The 23,740-nt window shown below is 40.2% G+C and overlaps 2 protein-coding genes across 2 annotated transcripts; both read right to left on the reverse strand.

The window, feature by feature from the left end:
- Positions 1-390: 390 nt before the first annotated feature.
- On the reverse strand, positions 391-1,685 carry LOC127802074 (actin-depolymerizing factor 5). The gene is made up of 3 exons (XM_052337756.1): positions 1,559-1,685; positions 1,166-1,425; positions 391-827 (listed from the first exon to the last, which is right to left on the reverse strand). Exons 1-3 carry the CDS (start codon positions 1,577-1,579, stop codon positions 677-679), a joined length of 432 nt encoding a protein of 143 aa, XP_052193716.1. The 5' UTR covers positions 1,580-1,685; the 3' UTR covers positions 391-676.
- A 2,163-nt stretch (positions 1,686-3,848) lies between these two features.
- LOC127802011 (uncharacterized) lies at positions 3,849-23,210 on the reverse strand. The gene is made up of 3 exons (XM_052337631.1): positions 22,037-23,210; positions 4,595-4,937; positions 3,849-4,246 (listed from the first exon to the last, which is right to left on the reverse strand). Exons 1-3 carry the CDS (start codon positions 23,071-23,073, stop codon positions 3,986-3,988), a joined length of 1,641 nt encoding a protein of 546 aa, XP_052193591.1. The 5' UTR covers positions 23,074-23,210; the 3' UTR covers positions 3,849-3,985.
- Positions 23,211-23,740: the final 530 nt, after the last annotated feature.

Consider the following 23,740-nt stretch of genomic DNA (forward strand, 5'->3'; position numbering starts at 1 on the left):
TTGCTTCTATCTGGCTTTGGCCCTTCCAAAAAAAGCTCTACCTCTACCGTTCACATCCATCTCCATCTTCTCCACCCACTTGCCTTCCCACACAATCCATCTCTTATTATTAAATTGATAAAAGGAAGGATATTTAAGTCATTTTACTCTATTTTAGGATATGCTTATGCTTAAAAGAGATGGTAAGAAAGGAAGGGGAAGGCCATGTCGAGAAGGTGAAATACCCATTTCATCTTGTCAGCATACATATTCGACTTACCTTTTTAAGTAAAATATTATTATTTGTTTTTTTGGGTCTAAATACAGATGTCACATTGTAAAACGTCGTTGTTCTCATAATTTGACTGGAAGTTTGATTAGGGTACTGACTAATCAAAATTAAAGTTGAGAGACATTGAAAGGTGGCTGGTCATTAAATAATCACACAGTGACAGCGAGTGCTACTTTATTACAAATTAGAGGGATTTAAGTTACATCAGTGCTGAGGGATCTGGCTAAAAGCAAGAAAAGTTAACAAGAAGAAAACAACCCACTAATTGGAGTTATTAGATTAAGAAAAAAAAAAAAAAAAAAGTAAAATTGGCCAAATCCAAATGCCAAATACTATTATCATTATTATAATAATAATTATTATTATTATAATAGTTGTTGTTTATGTATGATATAGGAGGGAGGGCTATTTGGCCCTGTCCTTAATCACATCAAAACCCATCTCGGTTGGGTCGGTTGCCTGCAGCTCATAATGGATGCCTTCCAGCACTCTCCTCAGCCCATCTTTTGATGTTGCGTAAAGCATTTTTGCTCTGATTCTTGACGCTGTTGGAGACCTGAAAATTCAAAATATTGCTCACTTTAGGACCACCATTTTCATGATTTAATCCCCCCCCCCCCCCCATAATTCACCTCTACATCTAATTGTATTGTATTGTATTGTATTGCATTTGTGTAATTAGTAAAGCATATGCATATGCATAATGAATAGTGTATACACATGTATGTATGAATGTATTGTATACAATAATGTGCCATAATAATAATTAGATTAGATTAAACCAACACATTTTACTTCAAAACAAGATGCCCACTAAAAAAGTTTGTAGAATAGTCAACTAAGAAGGAGAATCCAATTACAATGCCGGAAAAGGATACTTAGCGACGGACGGACCATGCAATGAAGAAGATCTTGCTTTTCCGGCAGTTGTCGACGGTGACGAAATCAAAATCGAAGACGGCGTATCGGCAGTCGTCCTCCGGCAGAGAGGCGGCGAGATCGTCGTAGCTCTCGCCGGGGCCGCCGACCTTGTCGACGGTCACCAGCCTCGAGCCTTCGTCGATCTTGAACACTATGTACCTGTGTACCTTCTTCCACTTCATCTCCATGAACGAGTTCTTGCATTCCTCCGTCACCCACATCCCCGTCGTCGCCTGCACGTACGCGACGAACCAATTCACAATCAGATTGAAATTTGTCAAATTCATGGATACCTCATTTGATAAAAACGGCGACTTCTTCCGAGAAAATTATGGAAAATTAGATAGGACAAAGGTTAGGGCTTACCATCTTGAAAGCCATCGCCATTGTTGAAGTTGGAGCAATGAAATTAGAAACTTGGAGACGTATACTAGATGATGACGACGATGCGAATGGGATTATATATAGATGTGGTCACATGAAAATGCCCTTGATGTTGGTTCAAATTACTAGTTAGTCCATGGTACTTTTAGATCTGCAATGGGAAGTCTGGGGTGATTGACCAAATTGCCCTCGATTCGGGTGAGATCTTGTTCGTGCGAGGATGTCATGCATGTACATTCCACGTACATTTGTGTGGGCACATGGACCCATGCCATGGTTAAGCTCAATATCACTCTAACCTAGGTTTATACGTTAGATTTTGATCTTATCCAAGTGAGGGAAAAGGTTAGGACCAAAAAAAAAAATGTCATAAAGGTATATGATACCCTTAAAATTAGACAAATAAAATAAATACAAAAATTTAGATCATCACAATAATTACATAATAGTCATACTTATCATAAATCTTAATTTGAGAAATGTAACAAACTCATTAAACTTAAACAATAGAACCTTGACATATCCTCTTAATAGTTAGCAGATAAAATTAATATATCCACAATAAAGTCATTTTTAAAAATATCTAACGTGATTTTTTTATACATTATAATTTTGTTCATCCATACAAAAAATAAATATAATAAAAAGTATATTAAAAGGGTGTAAGATACATGTTCAAGAAGTTTTATCCCTTCCCTTGCAACTCTTATAAATATGAGTTTTATTTTTGAGATATATCGTTATATTATTAGTAAAAATGGTATAGCGAGAAAGTTGATCTGATCCGATAGATAAATGTGTATTATTTATCGTCTCTCCCTTACAATAAAACTCTATAAAAGAATAAATAACTTTCTTATATTTAACACTAGTAAGTGAAAAACAAATCATCATGGAGGATGATAATTGGGGGGTTTGGGTAAAATAAATATAATTATGATTGAGTCTAACTCACATTCACACCCCTCGGATTAATAATTCCCAATGCGAGAGGAGGAGGACACTTGTGGGTAAGGAATGCAATGGTCCCATAGATTCTCGGATCACACACACTCACAAACCCAAATCGCTCCAATCCCTCTGAAGTCTGAACTCTTTGCGTGAAAGCAAGCCCACAGTAGACAGCTTCTTCTTCTTCTTTTTCCATAATCAGGAGTTCGCGTAGGAAGCATTCGCAACCATTTCAAATCCCCAAGTTTGATTTTCCCAATGGAATTGTCGAGGGGATGTAGCAGAGAACACCGCCACAGTGACTGTAAGGTTGCAGAGATGCTGTGTTGTGTGTGTATCAGAATCATCAGATGGAAGAACAAGTTAAGCAGAGAGTTTACAAGCACTAGATTGCGAGCCAAGTGGGGGCGTGGTTGGGGACCCATGTCCCTCGTTTGGGTGGCCCTTCCCATTACATTATGGCTAAAATCCTCACTGCCCATTACGCATTTCTACCCAACAATGTGAGGCTTCCCCTGTCCCATTCTCAAAATTATTTTTGTATTCCGAAATTACCTGTAGAAAATGTGTCTCTAAACAACTCAATAATGCGAAGTAAAGAAAGCCCACTTGCTTATTTAATAACCCCCCCATTTGTGAAAGATAAATAAATAGAGGGTGTCCACGATGTACAGGACTTGTGTTATTAGTTTTGCAAAAATACTATATTATTATACTTGTATGTAGCCCAGTCTTGCTTTTGTGAAAAAAAAAAAAAAAATTATTTTCATCACTCAAAACACAAAATAATCTCATTGCTACCGAAACTAGCCTTATTGTGAATACGAATATCATATAAAAAAAAAGAAAAAGAAAAATGCGGTGTTAATGAAGTGAAGCTAAGCCTTGCAAATTTGGTAAAACCCAAGGTTAGGTTAGGTTGGAGATGGGTGACTTGCTACCCCAGCGCTGGTATAACTCAAGCTTCTCCCTGGTGGAAGTTGTCAAATCTGGTGGTGAAGCTTCCTCCTCTCAAAAGTTGATGGTAGATAGAACAAAATGTTTTATCTGGGTGTCCGTAAGTAACCTGTGGTCATGGCTGGCTTTGGGTTTCCAGCAGAGATATTGCTACCATTTCCTAGCATTTGGCAGCATTTGATCCTTTACGTTGCCTTCAGAAAACACCCTGACTGGCACAGGCTGACTGAAAAGCAACATTGGACACCATAGTTCTCATAATAAGCCAGGAGCCATGCCATGGTGATGCATTATCAGAATTTGTGTCTTGAATCAACAGAAACAGTATCCGCTTTGGCAAAGGATCTGGTTCTACAGCAAGTCATGGGATCAAAAATTTTGTTAATTTATTGAGAAACCTTAAATTTAACAACATTTGCACGAGCTACCAGCTGCAGTTACTAACTCCTCAAGGAGCACATGTTACAAGTGGATTACAACATCAATTTTGATTGAAACAGGTTAGACAAGTGGAGTTCTAGGAAATAGAGGCGGCCTATGGTTCCTACTGATGGGGAGGTGAACATAAACATCATGGACCTCCTGCTTACATACTTCCCCTCTATCCCTGTCGATAGCGTAACACACGTACACTGTATCAATAACGTTGTCCAACACATGCACGAAATATCCAAGCACCACAATCAGCAGCCCCCAAGCCATGGCAGCTACAAAATACGATTCTGCTCCAAGACTGCTGGCACCATTTAGTATTGCACAAACCTGCAGTTGACACCATAATTGTAAGAAAAGAAAGGCTTCTAATCAAAATAAATAAGCAAGCAAAGTATTTGGGCAAAGATAAATTGTAGTCTTCAAACATGCATGTCATCCACCTTTTTACGTCCAGAGTTTTTTTTTTTTTTTTAATCAAATTTGAAATTTCAGGAGTCTCTCTCCCGAGCAAGTAATGTTATAAGGATTGCCCCAATTGCCCCCACCAAATACTACTAAAAGTCTCAGTGTCTCACTGTAGGTGAAACTTATTGTGTATATGATCCAATATATCAAAAGGATGAAACAAAGGCAAAATTTAAGGAACCAGTTTTGAAGGAAGCAAGGTGTACTCACCAGAATTGCATAAATTGCTGAGAGAACAAAGGCAATAACAACTAGTAAACGGGTAGAAACAGTCTCTACGAATACAGCTGAGAGAAGATTCCTTTTGAGAAGCTCGTATGTCATCCTTGCAGAAGTGCAGTAAGCTTCACCAGTTATAGCCGCAAAGTTTATGGTGAACTTATTAAGGAATTCAAAAGATGACAATAGGGCATTAACACAGCACCGCAAGATGACATTCACTATCCCTGAAGCATCTTCTCTTGCACTATCAACCAAAGCCCTCACCACACGAACTACGCAAATAAGTAATCCAGAAAAACATACTGTCCCCGCAGAAGGGCCAAAGGCATTTCTGCAAGTGTTCACCAAGAAAGAAATAAATGTGAGAAAAATAAGACAATGGCATTGCTCTGACTACGTGAAAGTGCAAGGAAGCTAGCATCAAAATACCTTAAGGACATACATTTGCCACATAGACAACTGATGAACATTGATTTATACAGCCACAGATGTCAACATCACATGCTTGACAATTCCACTAGAGAACTACCGGGTTAAGGAAGTTTAATCTAAAATTCTGAGTTTGACTACAAGAAGTGGCTTCAAGATAATGGCATTAAACTTCAGTTACCACAATCAAAAGTGAAAAAGTAGAGTGGTATCTCTGCCTGCCTGCAAATAGGAATGTGCAGGGTTCAACTCCCAGCTAAGAGGGTGGGTATATGTGTCATACCTCAAGTAAGTGAAATAAGTGGTAAAGAGCGGGATGAAGTACACACAGAACTTATCAAGCATTCACAGATTCACATGAAAAAAATACAAGGAATTTTCAAGCATCACAAAAATTATGAGGTAACAGTACCATCACAAAGTGTATTACAACTAAAAGATATATGGTCATACATTACCAATGATATCTCAGCTCACGAGTCACGAATGATTACCTCAATGAATAATATAAATCATGAGAATTTAGATTAGTGAGACCCCAGAAAATAACACAAACTTAGTATTAGACCAAATGAATTACCAACTGAAAGCTAAAGTAAATACAAAATGTCAGCAAAAATAGTTAGATGCAAGAAACTATCCAACAAGAACCAAGCCTAAATCCCACTAGATGGGTCAACCATGTGGATTCTAGTATGCTAATCATCTCTATCCATGAACTCATCTAACCTAAGGCCATTATATCCAATGCCATGACTAAGAATAATCAACCAAGATTTCATTGGTCTTCCTTTATCTCTTTTCCTTACAAACTTCTACCATTTCATTCACCCTCCTTAGAGGTGCAAGCGCAAGAATCTATCTGAACAATGAAAAAGAAAAGGAAAGTACAATACTAGGAGCGATCCTTTAATTATACCATACGCATAAAATGCTGCATGCATGTTGTCAATAATGGGAAACTGGAAACTGTAGCCATTTTAATCCACCTATAAGATGTCCTAGAGCACATTTTCTTTCTTAAAGTTCTGCAACAGTATGCTTAATCAGCATTAGTAAAGTCAGAACTTCATCTGAAAACTATATTTTGACCTCAAGGTTTTTGGGATGCCTCTAATAATGAACTAGTGGCAAAAATGTTAAATCAATTTAAGTCCACAACTTACTGTAATACCTCCTATTACCGTACACAAAGGCTCATACAGGAGGGAGGGGATATGAGAAAAAAGAAATGCAGTTTACAATAGCTTTATTTATTTATTTCATAAATAAAAGGTCTGCATCTCTAGAACATCAATCAGAAGCATTTAATTATGGTGCAAAAGTCATAATGACTTGCAAGTACCTTCTAATGATCAACAAGTGTGGACTTCCACCAATGCCCTTCCCCAGTCCAATGCACAACACCCCCCCCCCCCCCCCCCCCCTCCTCTCTTTTTCTTTTTCCCTACTAAGGGCAAATGTGCATGTGTATGCTTCGTAAATGAGAAACATGTAGGAGTACAGATGACAAAAACCTTCCCTAGATTACTTAAAAAGAAAAACAACTAGAGATCTTAATGACTTGAACAGATTTCAGAACCAAAATTTCAAAGAAAACCTTTACTACCAAAAAGGATAATTGATTAATTTGACCTGATCAACCTTTTCTTTTGTGTCCAAAGCCATGCCTCTGCAACACTTAATTTGATCAACTAGAGGCCATATACTAGGCTTTCCTTACCGTGGTTTAGCAAATGATATTGAACAATAACACCAACGCACCAAACTCTAGTCCCACTATGTGGGGTTAGCCACATAGCTTAAGAATCATCACTATCCATGAACATATTTTCTGTAAGGCTTTTAATTATGATGCAGAGAAACAAGGGACTTGCAAGTATCTTCTAATGAGCAACAAGTGTGGGTCTCAACCAATCTCCTCTCCAGCCAAACATGCCCCCGCACCCCATCTTCCTTTCACCAAAGGCAAATGTACATGTGTGCTGTCAGTAAATGAGTAAGACAGTGCAGATGACAAAAGCTTTCCCTAGATTACTTAAAAAGAAAAAGAACTATAAATCTTAATGACTTGAACAGATTTCAGAATCTCAAATTCAAATAAAATCTTTACTATGAAAGGGGTAATCAATTAATAATTTGACCTGATACAACTTTTTCTTTCATGGGACATGCCTCTGTAAAACTTAATTCAACTATCTATACTGGTTACAGGCTAGGGCACTTTCTTCAAAGTAGTTTAGCAACTGGATATAGAAACAACCAGTGTTGTCAAAGGCAAGGGCCTCGCTTGCCTAGTCTCTCAGGCACCTCAAGGCACCATGGAAGCACCTCACCTACCTCTACGCAAGGCAGCTTCAATCAGGTGACACTAAGGTGAATGCCTCAAATGAGGCTATAGGCATCAAAGGTGCTCGCCTAGGCATAAGCCACATAAAAGGCAAAGGTAAAGAAAAATGGGCTTTATGAAACAAAACAGGCATATGAAAAGGCACTTATAAGCTGAAAGTGAAGAAAATAAAAGCAAAATGGGAAAGAAAGGAGAAACATCACTATTTGGTCATTGCTACTGGTCATACAATCGTCATATGCTGCATTCTCAATTTCTTCCCTCTTCTCTTTTCTTTTGTGGCTAGAAGGTCACACTACATAGACCACAGGGAGGCAAGTCAGTTGGGCTGCAAGTGAAAAGAGCTGCTCACAAACAGCTCAAAGCTCAGCTTAGTTAGGGCTTGTTCAAGCTTGTAGTTAAAATGTTAAATAAACAAGCTTGAACTTACTTTTAAGCTTGTTTAATAAACGAGCTGAGCTTGAGCTTTAAGGTGCTCAGTTTGTTTGGGCTTGTGAACAAGCTTGTCTATGGCTCGTTTGTAAGCTTGCTTTTAAGCTCGTTTATAATTCTGGGCTCAAATAAAGTATATTCTGAAATTATGCGTGTTTTTTATAATTGAGAATCTTTGTTTCTATATTATTTATATTCTTCAATATTTAAAAATATATTAGAATAGACTGTCATGACCCAAGGATCCATAGAAGAACAATATAGTAATAGGTTGATAATAGTTGTTAGAAGATATTTTAGATATTTTAGCATTTGGTTAGAAACACATAGGTGGTGTTATGCAGTTAGTTAGGAGCAAATATGCCTATATAAGGCTATGTAAACAAATGGGATTTTCATACTTGAATTAATGAAATGAAATCTTCAGTTTCTCTCTCTACAATTTGTCATGACCCTAGGGTTTAGCTAGGGTTTAGGAAGAAATTTGGATAAGAACTAAGAGGAAGGGAGAGCAGAAAGGGAGGGAAGGAAGAATAGAACAGAATTGAGGGAGAGAGAGAGAAAAGCCGTGGGAGAGTATTAAGAGAGGGAATTAAGATTCAAATCATTCATTCATTAAGCTCCTTTCTCTAACTACTCAAGCCTACTTATAGGCTTACAATTGAAAATGCTAACAACAACAACATAAAATGCAACTAATAAGGAAAATACATGACATGTATTACTAATATATCCTTGGGGTTCCTTGGGGTCGTGACAATCCCCACCCTTCAATCAATTCTTGTCCCCAAGAATTGATAGTAGTTGACCCCATTCCTCAACCGATTCCAACCTTAGCAATTTGGTTTCTTCTTTGCCTTTTCTTGTGCTTATCTCGTATCTTCCTTTTCTTTTGCCTTTGTGTCTTTTTCTTCCAAAACATCAGTACTATGACTTGCTGCAACAGCAAGTCCAGTCATCCCCCTCATTCTGATTTCCATTGAGAATGGTTCCAATTGATCCGTTATAACTGCAACCATATCATTTCCAATCATAGAAAGGAATTCCAACTTTGTTGCAGGCCAAAATCTGATTCGACATTGCAGCTCTCCAACTGAAAGAGGAATAAACAAAACAGCAAGAGTTTTGTTCCCCTCAACAAAATTTTCATTGTAATCTTCAAACTCCAAGGTTGGTGTAGTCATATCCTCTCCCTTCTTCACAACCTCTTCTCCTTCCTTATCTTCAATAGAGACTTCTTGGACCTCCATGTCAACTATCCCTTCTCCAATATCCAAACTTCTAAACCGTGTGGCAGCAGCCTCCTTTTCCCTCATCTTTTGAACCACATGGTTGTTCTCAGCAGTTGCAGTATTGTGCAAGTCCTCAGCCTCCTGCTTTTTCCTTTGGTCTAAGTCTTCGTCGATTGCATTTTTTCCTTCAACAACTTCAGTATCAGCTTCCTTAGAACTGTCGTTAAGTAGTTCCAGCCCAAATTTTTCCGTTAAAGCTCCTTTAGCTACATATGGTCCTTTACAAACTTGCGAACTGCTCTTACGATAACTTTTCGGTGGCAGTCAATGCTTTCTACAAATGGCTTCTAGTGCCAATTCTTGCAGCCTCGCTCTCTTCGCAGCTTGTTCCACCGTAGTAGGGCAAAACATTTTCACACTGAGCCTTAAAGCATCGTCAAGACCATTAATGAATCTTGATACAAAGTAATGTTCTGACAATGCTAGCTGAAAGCTCCACATCAATGCCCTTAATTCTTCAAACCTCTCTTGATATTCAGTCACTGATCCTTCCTGCTTAAGCTTGTTGAACTCCTCAATCACATCAATCATGTTCTTCTCCCCAAATTGATCACACATATCTTTAGCAAAGTCAGTCCACCTGACCTTCCCTTCCCTTGTTGCAGCACATAGTCCATCAGCCACCTCCTCCATTCAAATTCAGCAACCTTGGATTCCAAAAGGCTAGATCTGAATCAGCCCTTAGTTGCTACTGATGGCCTCCAAATCAATTACCCTTCAAACAACCTGCTGGCTCTGGATAATTTCAGGAGACAACCTCTTCTAATCAGCTTCGGGAATCTGTCTGCAACTTCTAAAACCAACACTTCCGCTGTGCAACTCTACAACCACAACTTCTGCTGCACAATTACTTCCAAAACTTGATTGAATCTGTTTGGCCTCCAAATTCACCGGAATTCATTCACTGAAAATTCAATCACTGAAATTTGCTTCGATAAATTGACAAGACTTACTAATAATCAATTGCTTCCAAATCCGCAACCTTAGCAGCTTCAAGTTTGGCCAACCTAATTCCACCTCAAATGAAATGCACTGAGATATGGATCTGAATCTGCTTGATTAACTCAAACAAGAATCAGCAGCCAAGGAGCTGCTCGATTAATTCGATCAAGTCAGCTGATAATTTCTCCGAATTGAATCACACTCTGAGGTGCAGCGATTACTCAATATCCACTTCTGACCTAAGCTTCCTTCTCACCTCAATCTTACTTCAACAATCGAGGATCGAATTTGTGTTTGGCCTTCAATTTCACCTACTCACAGCTTCCATCTTCACCAGAATTCCGTCATTGGAGCCTCACAAATCTGCCTCGATCAGCCCTATCTTGATTCGCTTACTCCCAAGTAGCCACCGAGATGCAGCTGATTGATTGTACCTTCAACAATTCCGAGTCTCACCGCGAAGAGCTGCCGGAATTACAATCGAATCGCAGCTATCCATACAACCGCGTTCCCATCCACGAGGCTACCACATGCTTCGTCTTCAGCTTCTGGATTGCCTGAATTGCCTAGCCTTGTTTCGCTCCTAGCAACTGATCCGCAATCGACAACCTTCCTTACTCCCACCTTGGTCACATGCAGTGACCTAGACTGGTTCCGAGAGTTGTTCGCCTTGCGTTACCTGCAATTCCGACCCTCACTGATCTGCCGAGGACTATCGAATCTGTTGCAGCTAAATTGTCACAATCCTACCTTGTGGTAGTCTTTCTCAGGAATCGATTGGTTTTTGTGGCTACCAGAAACCAATCAGAATTCGTTGATCACTGTCGGAACTCTCCCGACCCACGTCATCTTCAATTCTGAGCGGAAATTGCTTTGCTCGGCTTCGCCTTCCAAATCTAAGTTCAACTCCGGCTTGCAACTGGTCGCTATCTACTCACAACCAACGCCAATCAAGATCCGCAGTGGATTCGCCACCCAATCACTGTCCACTTCAAGCTTGCATCGTCGGAAATCGCTGCTTATTCCCAAAATTTGTTTCCAATCGCGGCAGCGTTCAAATTCCGAAAATCAACCTTCAAAATTTGCTGCACAGAATCACACAAGTCACCGCTCAATCAATTCCATGGCCTTATGTTGCTGAATTCAGCTATTAAAGTTGCCTTCTAATTCCGAGAAGCAACAAAGAAAGTCATCACCGAGGAACAGGAGCTCTGATACCAAATGTCATGACCCTAGGGTTTAGCTAGGGTTTAGGAAGGAATTTGGATAAGAATTAAGAGGAAGGGAGAGCAGAAAGGGAGGGAAGGAAGAATAGAACATAATTGAGGGAGAGAGAGAGAAAAGCCGTGGGAGAGTATTGAGAGAGGGAATTGAGATTCAAATCATTCATTCATTAAGCTCCTTTCTCTAACTACTCAAGCCTACTTACAGGCTTACAATTGAAAATGCTAACAACAACATAAAATGCAACTAATAAGGAAAATACATGACATGTATTACTAATATATCCTTGGGGTTCCTTGGGGTCGTGACACAATTCTCTCCATTCTCCCTCTCGTTCTTCTCCGCATCTCGCCCTCATTTCTCTCTAAATTACTCCCCCATTTCCGTCCAATTTTCCCCTAATTCCTTATGTTCTTGATTCTATTCAATCAGATCTTTCCGATTGCCAATCGTACCCTAGGCTAAACCCTAGGTACATGACATACACTAATTTTACATGTTCTACATAAATAAGCAAAATCAAGCTTACAATGACTTTTAAATTTAAAAATTATGAAAAGGCTTGTATAAAGCTCACTTAAAGCTTGTTTGAAGCTTGTATAAAGCCCATTTAATATAAATGAGCTGAACAAGCTTTATAAATAAACAAGCCCGAGCCTCATTTTTTATCTTAACTAGAGGTCCGGCTCAAGCTTGAGCCTGATAAAATTCTCAACAAGCAAGCTGAGCATTTGCAGTCCTACAAGTTAGGGAAGAGTCACCAAAGATTAGCTAGAGCTCTCACACACCAAGGGGTTTCGATGAGTGACATCAGTTGTTGATAAACCAGTAGTGTGTGATGGCAGATGGTTAATCTTTCTGGTCACTAATCATCACTGGCAAGCCGGCCAGTGGTAGGAGATTCCTCTAATGGCCATCCCTTTCCTGTTCTCCCATACAGCATAGTGTTTGTGGCTTAGTGAAAACCAATCTCTATGTTTCTTCTCTCCAGAATTCTAGTGTGCTGCTTTATTTAGGCTATTGCTGGTTATTATATTACACATTTACTTTAGTTTCCTTCTTTCTTTATTTGTTTTATAATTATATTACATTTTTTATTCTTTTTTCTACTGGCAACTGCTATAACAAATGGCTTCTGAATCTATTTTATCAAGTGGAAGCGGGAAAAATAGATCCAGGCTAGAAAGATAACTTTTTACAAGAGCCCAAAGATGTTTGTTTGAACCTAATCCATTTTTCACAAGATTCCAAAGTTGTTCGAACAATGGTAAAAGAATTTGTATCTAAGAGTATTTTGGAAGTCATATATATATATATATATATATATGTATATCATCTTATTATCTTTTTCATGTTAAATATGTCTGTTAATTTTGTCAATTTAGTGTCTTGCTTTGCTTAGGCGAGCCCTTTTTTGGGTGCCTAGCGCCTCAAGCAATATAAATTCATAGCATGTATGGGCATCTTTTTTAGAAATGAATTGATTTTCGAGTCCCATCATAACATCATTTGTACTTGTATTTTTACTAAATTTATATTTCATATATTCAATTTTTTATGTACTCACCTTAAAACATTTGGATTCTAAAGTGTCCTTCTACACCTTGAGCTTAGTATTAATGGAATCTTATTTGTCTCGTCTACTAAAATAATGTCATCTACAAATAACATATAACAAGGTTGTGCTTAGTGAGTTCATCCATCATTAGAGGAAATAGGTAGAGGCCTCGATGTAGATCCTTGAAGTAATCCAATTATAATTGAAAAAACCTCGATATCTCTACAAATATATATGTTTTTGCTCCATGATACATGCGTTTAGTAACATATATGTGAACAACTCAGACTACCTTCTTCTCTAAAAGCCTCTATACGATTTCTCTTACAGACTTTGTCATAAATCATAATCTTTTTCCAAATCTATAAAACAATGTATGTAAATCCTTTTATTTAAACATTTATCTCTAAACTTTCCATTAGGTGCCTCAACAACTAAACGCCATTACTATCAAGGATAAATTTCTAATCCCAATTATTGAAGACCCATTACATGAACTACATGGTGCAGTTTTCACCAAGCTAGACCTCAGAACTGGTTATCACCAAATTAGGATGAAACTAGAGGACATACCCAAAACAATATTTAGAACGCATCATAGGCATTATGAATTTACAGTGATGTCTTTTGGACTCACTAATGCCCCATCCACCTTTCAAGCCCTAATGAATCAAATTTTTGAACCCTACCCACGAGAATTCATCCTACTTTTCTTTGATGATATTCTTATGTATAGCCTTTCTTTTGCCCAACACCTTAACCACAGACTACATTTGAGGTCCTTAGGCTGAACCAACTATATGTTAAGAGGTCAAAATGTATTTTTTCCCAAAAGCAGGTCGAGACACATTATTTCTGGTTCTAGGGTGAGCACAGACCCCAAGAAAGTGGCTACCATGATTTCATGGCCAAGGCCTACCATTGTTAAGGCCTTGGGGGGATTTTTGGGTTTAACAGGCTTTTACAGGAGGTTTGTGAGGAATTATGGGGTTATCAGCAGGCAATTGATCTATTGAAGAAGGATAGTTTCAATTGGAACCCCAAGGTTGAGGAAGCCTTTTGTTAGGACTTGAGGGGTATTATTGTAGTAAGTAGAAGGAGAATGGAAGGCAGGAGAGGGGATTAGAACTAACTAACCTACCTATGAATAAATAGGGGAAGGCTGAAACAGAAAGGCAGTTTTGGAATGAAATAACAACTCTCTTCTTTCTCAATCTCTTCTCTCGTCTCTCTCTATCCCTCTCCCTAAAACTATGCTCTAACGAAATTTCTCAGAAATTCCGATTCAACTCCAGCCCATTTTAGGGACTAGACAATTGGTATCAGAGCTAAGACTTCTTCGGCGGCTTCTGGCGCACGATTAGAAGGTGACGGAAGGTTCGATTCAGCAACCACGAAGGCATGGCGGAAGGAACACGCCTGAAACAACTGGAGCTTCGCCTGGAGAATCTTGATGGATTAATGGGCCAGACGCAAGAAGACGTGAGGGCCCAACGAGAAGACGCCATCTAAAGAGAGGATATGGCGATCCAGAGGGAAGATTTAGCTGCCATCAAAGACAGTATACGGGAATTGGAATAGAATCAAGAACGGGCCGACTTTTATGGACAGAAGATAGATCGCATGTTTGCGATCATGTCGACATGGCCACAATTTCGATCGCAAGAAGAGTCTGCTCCAAGAATGGAGACAGACGTAAGGGGCGATGGAATATTATCGAGACCAAGAGGCCTGAGGGGAACGGAGGAAAGGACTGCATGGGAACGGGAAATCCATGGCAGGAATTCCGGGTCAAGATTGGATGGGGGACACCTGCCAATGCCAAGATTGCAAATTCCAATCTTCGATGGATCTAAACCACGCTAGTGGGTACGACAATGTGAAAGATTCTTTGAATTGTACCGGATAGGAGAAGAACAAAAGGTAACGATGGCAGCAGCCTATTTGGATGATACCGCGGATGCGTGGTACCAGAGTTGGAGGCAATCAGAAGGGGGATGGGTGTCGTGGATTAATTTTGCCAACGAACTGCTTGGTCATTTTGGCAAACGGAATTTGGCGGACATGATCGAAGAATTTAACAAATTGAAACAGCAAGGATCGGTCGAAGATTATCTGAGGCGATTTGAGGAATTAAAGGCGTTGATAGGAGCAGCTCATCCAAGCTTGCCCGAGTCCTACTTCGTCTCGAGTTTCATCAGCGGACTCAGAGACGATTTAAGATCCGTAGTAAAGATGTTGGGGCCAGTGTCGATAAGACAAGCAACAGAAAAAGCACGTCTCCAAGAAGTAACATGGGAGGCAGTATTCAAGAAGAATAGGCCATGGCCACAAGGAGGGTCGGCCGTCAACAGAGGGGGAACTCTTTTTAGAGGAAGTAATTTCAAACCAAGTGTGGGAGGAACAACCCAAGGAGGCGTCAAGAATGGAAATGGAATAGGAACAAGGAAGAATACGACATTGGAGCAAAGGCGCCAATTAGACCTATGCTTCAAATGTGGGGAAAAATATGGACCCGACTATCAATGTAGGAGGTTAATGTTGAAGATGGAGGCTTCCGATGATGAAGAAGCAGAAGAAGATAAGGAAGAAGAAGAAGATGCAGAGGAAGAACCCCATGCTGGGGACGAGCAGGAAGATGATGGAGGACAAATCTCCTTTCACGCGTTGAAAGGGGGTCCTACGGGAAAGATCATACAAGTTAAAGGACAGGTGGGAAGACGAAAGTTAGCGGTGTTGATTGACAGTGGAAGCACCCATAGTTTTGTGAACAAGAAAACAACCCAAGATCTCAAGTGTGAAATGACCAGAACCAACCCACTATCAGTGATCGTCGCTAATGGGGACCGAATGTATAGCAACCATAAATGTTTGAATTTCAAGTGGGTAATGTAGGGAGTAGAGTATGTGGCGGACTTGAGGGTCTTGGAGTTAGGAGGGTGTGATATCGTGCTTGGAGTAGATTGGATGAAGAATGTAAGCCCTCTAACCTTTGATTTCAAGAAGCTAGAGGTAACAGTGGAGGTTGAAGGCCAAAAGCTGACATTGATGGGAAGCCTAGATCAAGGGGAATGCAAAGTCATATCGGGGCGGAGGTTGCACAAGTTAATGAACCGAAAAAGTGAGCAGATTGCAGAATTATACTCTATTCATGCAATGGAGTATGAGGGGGAAGAAGGGGAGAAACCCCAATCTACGGGAACAACAGCTACAATGCAACTGCTGACAGAGGTAAACACTTATGATCCCTTGCACTTATTATTGCATGAATTCCAAGAGCCGACTACCCTACCACCCCAAAGACCTTTAGACCATGCTATCCATTTTAAACCAAATACAGAACCTGTAAATATTCATTCATACCGATATAACCCTGCTCAGAAAACTGAAATTGAGAAACAAGTAAAGGACATCCTAACTAATTCAATCATACAACCTAGCCAAAGTCCCTTTGCCTCTCCAGTCCTTCTCGTCAAGAAAAAAGATGGCACTTGGAGATTTTGTATAGACTATAGGCAACTCAATTCCCTTACTATAAAGAATAAATTTCCTATTCCCATCATTGAGGATTTATTAGATGAACTTAATGGAGCTGCCATCTTCTCTAAACTAGACTTAAGGGCTGGTTATCACCAAATTAGGATGAGACCAGCCGATATCCCTAAAACCGCTTTCAAAACACACCAAGGGCTTTATGAATTCACTGTCATGCCCTTCGGTTTGATGATATTCTTATGTATAGCCCTTCTTTTGCCCAACACCTTAACCACAGACTACATTTGAGGTCCTTAGGCTGAACCAACTATATGTTAAGAGGTCAAAATGTGTTTTTTCCCAAAAGCAGGTCGAGACACATTATTTCTGGTTCTAGGGTGAGCACAGACCCCAAGAAAGTGGCTGCCATGATTTCGTGGCCAAGGCCTACCATTGTTAAGGCCTTGAGGGATTTTTGGGTTTAACAGGCTTTTACAGGAGGTTTGTGAGGAATTATGGGGTTATCAGCAGGCAACTGATCTATTGAAGAAGGATAGTTTCAATTGGAACCCCAAGGCTGAGGAAGCCTTTTGTTAGGACTTGAGGGGTATTATTGTAATAAGTAGAAGGAGAATGGAAGGCGGGAGAGGGGGGTTAGAACTAACTAACCTACCTATGAATAAATAGGGAAGGCTGAAACAGAAAGGCAGTTTTGGAATTAAATAACAACTCTCTTCTTTCTCAATCTCTTCTCTCATCTCTGTCTATCTCTCTCTTCTCTCTCCCTAAAACTATGTTCGAACAGAATTTCCCAGAAATTCCGATTCAACTCCAGCCCATTTTAGGGGCTGGACACCTTTTGTTCAGTTGAAAAAAGCCATGAGTGAGGTCCTGGTCCTAGCATTACCAGATTTCAGTAAGCCCTTCATACTGGAAACTGATGCTAGCAAAATGGGAATACAGACTGTATTAATACAGGAGAGTAGGCCACTAGCTTTTATCAACCAAACTTTATCCCCTAGACACTTGGGATTGAGCATACATGATAAGGAACTGCTTGGGATTGAGCATACATGATAAGGAACTGCTGACTGTGTTAATAGCAGTAGAGAAGTGGAGACACTACTTGGAGAGAAGTCAGTTCATAATTAGGACTGACCATGAAAGCTTAAAATTTCTATTGCAGCAGAAACTGCATACACAATTGCAGAGAAGGAAAATGTTGCTGCAAATGCATTGTCCCGCTGCTTTGAAGAGGGGACCCTGCAGCCATTATCTCAATTGTTCCTGATTGGTACCAGGAAGTAACAACCAGTTATGAGAAGGCTGAGTGGTCTAGAATTGTAGAGCAGCTGATAATTTACCCTTCAAGTTGGTCGGGCTTTACACTATCTAATGGGCTGATAAGATACCATAGCAGGTTGGTAATTGGAGATTGTGACCAACTCAAAGGTAAGATTCTGCAGTCCCTACATGGATCTCCCTTGGGTGGACACTCAGGGATGCAAAACACCTACCATAAGATAAAACAACTCTTCTATTGGCCACCATTGAAGAAGTTTGTAATGGAGTTTGTGATGGCTTGCGATGTGTGCAAAAGGTGCAAGCATGAAACAGTTACAGCCCCTGGTTTATTGCAGCCTTTGGACCTTGTGGCAGGGTTGCCCAAATCAGAAGATAAGGATTGTATCTTGGTGATAGTGGACCCTTTTACAAAGTCTGCCCATTTCCTAAGCCTTTCCCACCCTTTTACTGCACAAGAAGTGGCCCGGATTTTCTTGGACCAGGTGGTAAAGCTGCATGGAACCCCACAGTCCATAGTATCTGACCAAGACAAAGTCTTTACAAGCCTGAAGCCTTACTATGGCAAGAGCTGTTCAAATCCTTGGGTACTAAGTTGCACATGTCCACTGCATATCACCCCGAGACGGTCAATGCCTAGAGACTTACCTCCACTACCTTTGTTTGCTACTACCTAAAAGTTGGCACAAATGGTTCTCCTTCGCTCAGTGGTGGTATAATTTCTGCCACCACAGCTTTATTAAGATGTCACCTTTTGAGGCTTCAAAAGGGTACAAACCTCCCCTACTACCTGCATTAATAGAATCCATTATGGTAGTGGCTGTGGACACCTACCTACAACAATGGCAGAATGTTCTACAACTGTTAAAGGAAGGAGCTGGCAACTGCTCAAAACCAGATGAAGCAGCTTGAAGATAGGAGGAGGAGTGAAAGAGAGTTTGCTGTGGGAGATGAGGTTTATTTGAAGCTAGAACACTCCCATCAAAAGGCTCTTTCTCAAGGACAGGTCTCTAAATTGGTCTCTAAATTAAGGCCAAAGTTCTATGGCCCTTTCCCTATTATTGCAAGATTTGGGACTATTGCCTACAAACTCCAACTGCCTACCGATTCCCATATTCACCCGGGATTTCATGTTTCATTGCTCAAGAAGTCAGTGGGAACACAATCGGTTAGTTCCTCCTTACCCTCCTTTGTTCAGGATACTTGCCCTAATATGGAGACGGCTACCATTTTGGACAAAAGGGTCATTTACAAACATGGAACTCCTTTGACTCAAGTATTGGTGAAATGGTCTCATCTCCATTTGGATAATAACACTTAGGAGTACCTACCCAACTTGCTCACAAAATTCCCTCAAACTGCAAACCTTCTCTATATTTCTTGAGGATAAAAAAATTTTTTTTTGGGGGGGGGTTGGGAGCGCACGTCGGGGGGGGGGGGGGAAATTGTCTGTCATGTACCTACTGATGATCGTGGTTGTACCTTCTATTAGCGGTTATAACCAAATGTACTAGAGGCTAACTATAGTAGTTGTACTTAGAAGGTGCCTATGGTTGTACTTAATTTGGCAGCCTTGTTGGCGCCAACCACTGCTGCTAGGATCAGTATATAAGAACTGATCCAGCCTAATACAGGGCATCAAAGAATCATTTGACACAATTCTCTGTTTTCCCGCTCAATTCTTCTCTCTCTCAATCCTTCCCTCTCTCTCGCACCCTCTATTCATTCTCTCTCTCTCTCTCTCTGAATTTCTTCCAAATTCCCTCTAATTTTCTTCCCTAATTCTCACCAATCGGTTGAGAATTCACTGCCAGATTTCAGGATCTGACACCTTCTTGAGAGTGAGAATTAGAATCTTGGATTTGGCACAGACACCTCACAGAGCTATTGCTATTGACCTGCTCTTACATGATGAAAAACATCAAGGGCTCTGAAGCAAATCAGGAGTAATGGGATAACAGTACTATTTCATACCTCACTTGATGTGAACGGTAAAGAAACAAAGGCAAGGGTTGTCCAAGAGCATGTAAGTCTTGGGCCAATTACTCGTTCAAGGGCTAAAGAATTTCAAACAGAGCTTGAGTTATTTATTGGGATGACTCCAACCCAGTTGGAAGAGATAGAATTCAAAGTGAAGGAGTTAAAGCCCAAATTAATCACATTGCTTGTTTGCTTGGAAGCCCAAGACCAAAATGCAACCTAGGCACTCCATGATCAAGCCCAAGCAATCAACCCATCTGCCAGGCCCAAGTCTTTCCAACAAGCCCAAGTCTCATAACTGATGTCATGGATGATATCACCATTCATTTGTCATTTATGTTTGACAGTGTTTTGTCTTTATGTATCATTGTGTTTTATCATCATGACTTCATTTGTCAAAAGTGGTATGGTGATGTTTTTCTTTATGCTTTTGGTTTGTCTTTTATCATCATTAGCCCCATTTTGTCAAAAGAGGCAATCATGATTCCCTTTGTCAAAAGTGGCATGATGATGTTTTACTTTATACTTTTGGTTTGTCTTTTATTATCATTAGCCCTCTTTTGTCAAAAGAGACAATGATGTTGTCTGTCTTTAATTATTAAGTTTGTCTTTAAGATTAGTATTTATATGTGTGATCTTGTAATGTTTTGACATGAACATTTTTATGAAGAAAGTATAGAAAGCATTTTTATCCTAATTCTTATCTAAGCAATTCATTTGTTTAGTGGCGAATTTACTTGATTCTTATCACTCTTTCTTCTTCTATCTTAGAGTGTGGCGAATCAAAACTAGTATTTTCTTATTTGTGGCGAACTTTCTAATCAAACAAGGGGTGCTGGTATTTCTTTTGTATTTTGGGCACATCATCACTTAAAACTTATCATTCTGTACTTTATATTCAATCTGAAGACTCTAGGAACCCATTTCAAACATATCATTTCATTTGATTGTTTCTCATGATATCTTGCAGATGCATTCCCAAGCTTTGCTCGCTTGTGAAATTTTGGTATTTTGGGTTCTTCAAGTACAGACACAGAGAATGTAAATTGTTTGTTTTATTTTTTCTTCTTCTATGATTATGATTACTGCGAGTGAATTTGGTCTTAGGATTGATAAGCTTAGGTCTTCAATCAAGGAGAATGATTAAAGTTGGCAATGCACGGAGTTTGGAGATTGAATCCTAGACAACTTCTGGGAAAGCTGTAGCTCAGATCTTGACCAGTACAACAACATATTCTCTGGAATCTAATTGTATCAGGCAAACATTTAGAATTTGGTAGTATGGGGGATATTCTAAAGGGCCATAACTACTCTCTTGTAATAGGAAGTTAGGAACTTCCCAAACTAACCTAGATCTGACGCTGTCCAAAATTTTCCAGTTCATCTCAACATTCTTACTTGTCCATCTATTTCCAAGAGGTTCTTTGGATACGAAAACATTCCCTCAGCAAGTATTGTGTATTAATGTGAGGTTCTGTCGTCTCCAAGCTAACTAGTCTGATTATCATATTATAAACATATCATTGATTGGAGCAGAAAAAGCCGTGGTCAATATCAATGTAGATATGTAATAGTGTACAATTTTGAACCAAAACTAAATGATTCTCTTCTACTGTGTTTCCCATTCAAAATTTCCACTACTCTTTGAGTTTCACGCCATGTTACTCTCTTCAAGCAACTTGAATTAGTTGTTTACAAAATTTAGATCTGAACTACTAAATGTAAATAATTTCATGCAGACAATCAAATAGTAAGAGGGCAAGCCTTGGTAGCAATGGTAAGGTGGTTTCTTTGTGATTGAAAGGTTGACAGTTTGATTTGGAAACAGCCCCTTTCCAAAGCTAGGATAAGGCTAGGTACAAAAACGATCACCCCCCAACTCTTGCAAATTGAGTCTCATGCACTAGAAATGCCCTCTTGCAAACTGTCCAACAGTAATTATTTGCAGCTTACCTTGATAATATGCATGTAGGAAGACAATGTCCTTGATGCACAAACCCAACAAGTGACAGACAATCTAAACCACTTCTTTAGAAAACTTATCGCTAGGTTATATGGGTATCCACACAATGAACCTTACATCTCAATAACACTTGTGTCTTTCTTTTGACAAGTCTTAATAACCCTTGTGCCAACAGCTATTAATAAACAAGAGTGCCTATAAGCTGCTGATACCACCATGCATATTTCGATTCCATCAATTAGTTTCCATTATACCTAATTATAGATGTGTACTTAAATTTAGTTGGTATTACCTGAAAAGCTTCCAACTTGACCTGCACAACTTTATAAGATGAAGAGAATCCTCACATTGAAGATCCAGGTTCAAACTTCTTTGATATATATAATAAACCATCTCAAGAACAAGTTCATAACATTTCTCAATAACTAAAACAGAAGAATTCAACTAGCATGAACTACAAGCAACAAGGGGAGTAAAAAGTCACCTCAGGGAATTGCGTAAGCTTCGCCGTGGAACTGCATGATCTTTAGAGAAGTACCAGTGTGCAACAGTCCCACTGATCACATAAACCTGTGCCTCCAGCATTGCGGTGGCAGACCACAACATTGTCAGGATTGCCAATGCATAGTAAGCAGGAATCCAACTATCTTTCTTCCATGTACAGTAAATGTCTCCATCCTTGTACCGAGGCACAACCTTCCCATTCTGGTTTGCAAACACCAAGAACACAACAATGGGCACATAATAAACCGCCAAAGCCAAAGTCAAAGTCGGAAGAATCCAAAACAAACGCAAGTTCCTCGACAAAGCATGAGAGGCAACCCCAATAATCTTCACGGTCAATTCAATCCGGTGCCAATTCACCACGATAATCCACACGAGCACCGCAATGATCAGAAACACAAACACGAGAAGCAAAATCCGGTAAGCCAGGGGGAAAGAATCGCTGCAGGAGGAGTTGACAGTACAGGCAACGAACCAGTACACGTTTACGAAAATAGGGATTCCAATAAATAAGGGGAGGGAAGCGTACACCAGCTGTTTGGAGTAACGCTTGAGTGAGAAAAGGACGCCCAGGACAAGGGGGACGCTCAAAATCAAGGTAATCACAAGCGTCCAGATGGAGGTGGTTAGAAAGCCGGAAGAAAGGGAGTGGAGAGAGAGTGAATTGTAGAGAAGGGAGAGTGAGGATTGCTTGACGCAGGAAGAGGAAGAGGAGTCGTAGGAGTAGGAAGAGAGGGAAGAGGAGTTGCGATTGACGGAGGCGAAGATGCCGAAGGCGAAGGTGGAGAGGAGGAAGAGGGAGAAGAGGAGGAGGAAGGGGAGGTCTTTGAACGGTCGGGGGCCGTGGTTGTAGGAGATCTGGAGGAACTGGGATTGGTCGGGGTCGGAGGTGGAAGGGTCGCCGGCGGCGAGAGAAGAGGGGCCGTCGATGGGGGAAGGGAAGGATTTGGAGAGGAGAGGCTGGGTGGGGGAAGAGGAGGGATCGTAGAGATCGGACTGCTCCTCGGAGCTGCCCATTTTCAGCAGCAGTGGGACTTTTGCAGGCGGCGACGCCGGTGTGGAAGAATCACATCGGGGTCGGGCTGATAATGATGATGATGATTGGCCGGTCGACTTTTGACAAAACGAAGAGTAACACGATGAGTTATTATTATAATTATTATTATTATTAATATGTATGTGTGTTTATTATTATTATTTAATTAAAGAGAAATGAAACGTGGGGTGGGGTGGGGTGACAGTTATATTAGGAAATCAAATTGGGGGTTGGGGGGGTGGGGGGTAGGTTTTCAACTTAGATTTGGGTTGAAAAAGAGAAGAGTTTTGAAGAATAAAGAGCTGTGCTTTTTTTTTCACCAGACCAGATCGGCCGGCAGATCCAACCTAGCTGTGAAAGAAAGGAATAAACCCAACTCTTATCTTTTATGTAAAGAAAAAAAGCACGTGACTCACGTGGTCCGTGAATAGGCAGAGTCAGTCAGATGGATTCGTGTTTAACAGTGGGCAGGGATGGATTCCTTTGGGATATGCATCATCATCTTCTTCTTCTTCTTCTTATCCATCCATCATCCATTGCAAGCGGTGGCTTCCACAGAGACAACTGCGGCGTCGTCTACTTTGTTTTTTTTATCAAATTCCGACAGTGAACCCACCGTCCCCCCCCCCCCCATAGACTAATACAATA

The sequence above is a fragment of the Diospyros lotus genome, chromosome 5 (genome assembly GCF_014633365.1).
Source record: "Diospyros lotus cultivar Yz01 chromosome 5, ASM1463336v1, whole genome shotgun sequence".
NCBI classification, from domain to species: Eukaryota; Viridiplantae; Streptophyta; class Magnoliopsida; order Ericales; family Ebenaceae; genus Diospyros; species Diospyros lotus.

What these genes read in the sequence shown, in the direction of transcription:
- LOC127802011 (XM_052337631.1), bottom strand. Translation starts at nt 23,073, where the DNA reads ATGGGCAGCTCCGAGGAGCAGTCCGATCTCTACGATCCCTCCTCTTCC. An exon ending in AGCTTACGCAATTCCCTGAG is followed by an intron (nt 4,938 to 22,036) that starts GTGACTTTTTAC and finishes GAACACTTGCAG; the next exon opens with AAATGCCTTTGGCCCTTCTG. An exon ending in CAGCAATTTATGCAATTCTG is followed by an intron (nt 4,247 to 4,594) that starts GTGAGTACACCT and finishes TGTCAACTGCAG; the next exon opens with GTTTGTGCAATACTAAATGG.
- LOC127802074 (XM_052337756.1), bottom strand. Translation starts at nt 1,579, where the DNA reads ATGGCGATGGCTTTCAAGATG. An exon ending in TGGCGATGGCTTTCAAGATG is followed by an intron (nt 1,426 to 1,558) that starts GTAAGCCCTAAC and finishes GCGTACGTGCAG; the next exon opens with GCGACGACGGGGATGTGGGT. An exon ending in AAGATCTTCTTCATTGCATG is followed by an intron (nt 828 to 1,165) that starts GTCCGTCCGTCG and finishes TTGAATTTTCAG; the next exon opens with GTCTCCAACAGCGTCAAGAA.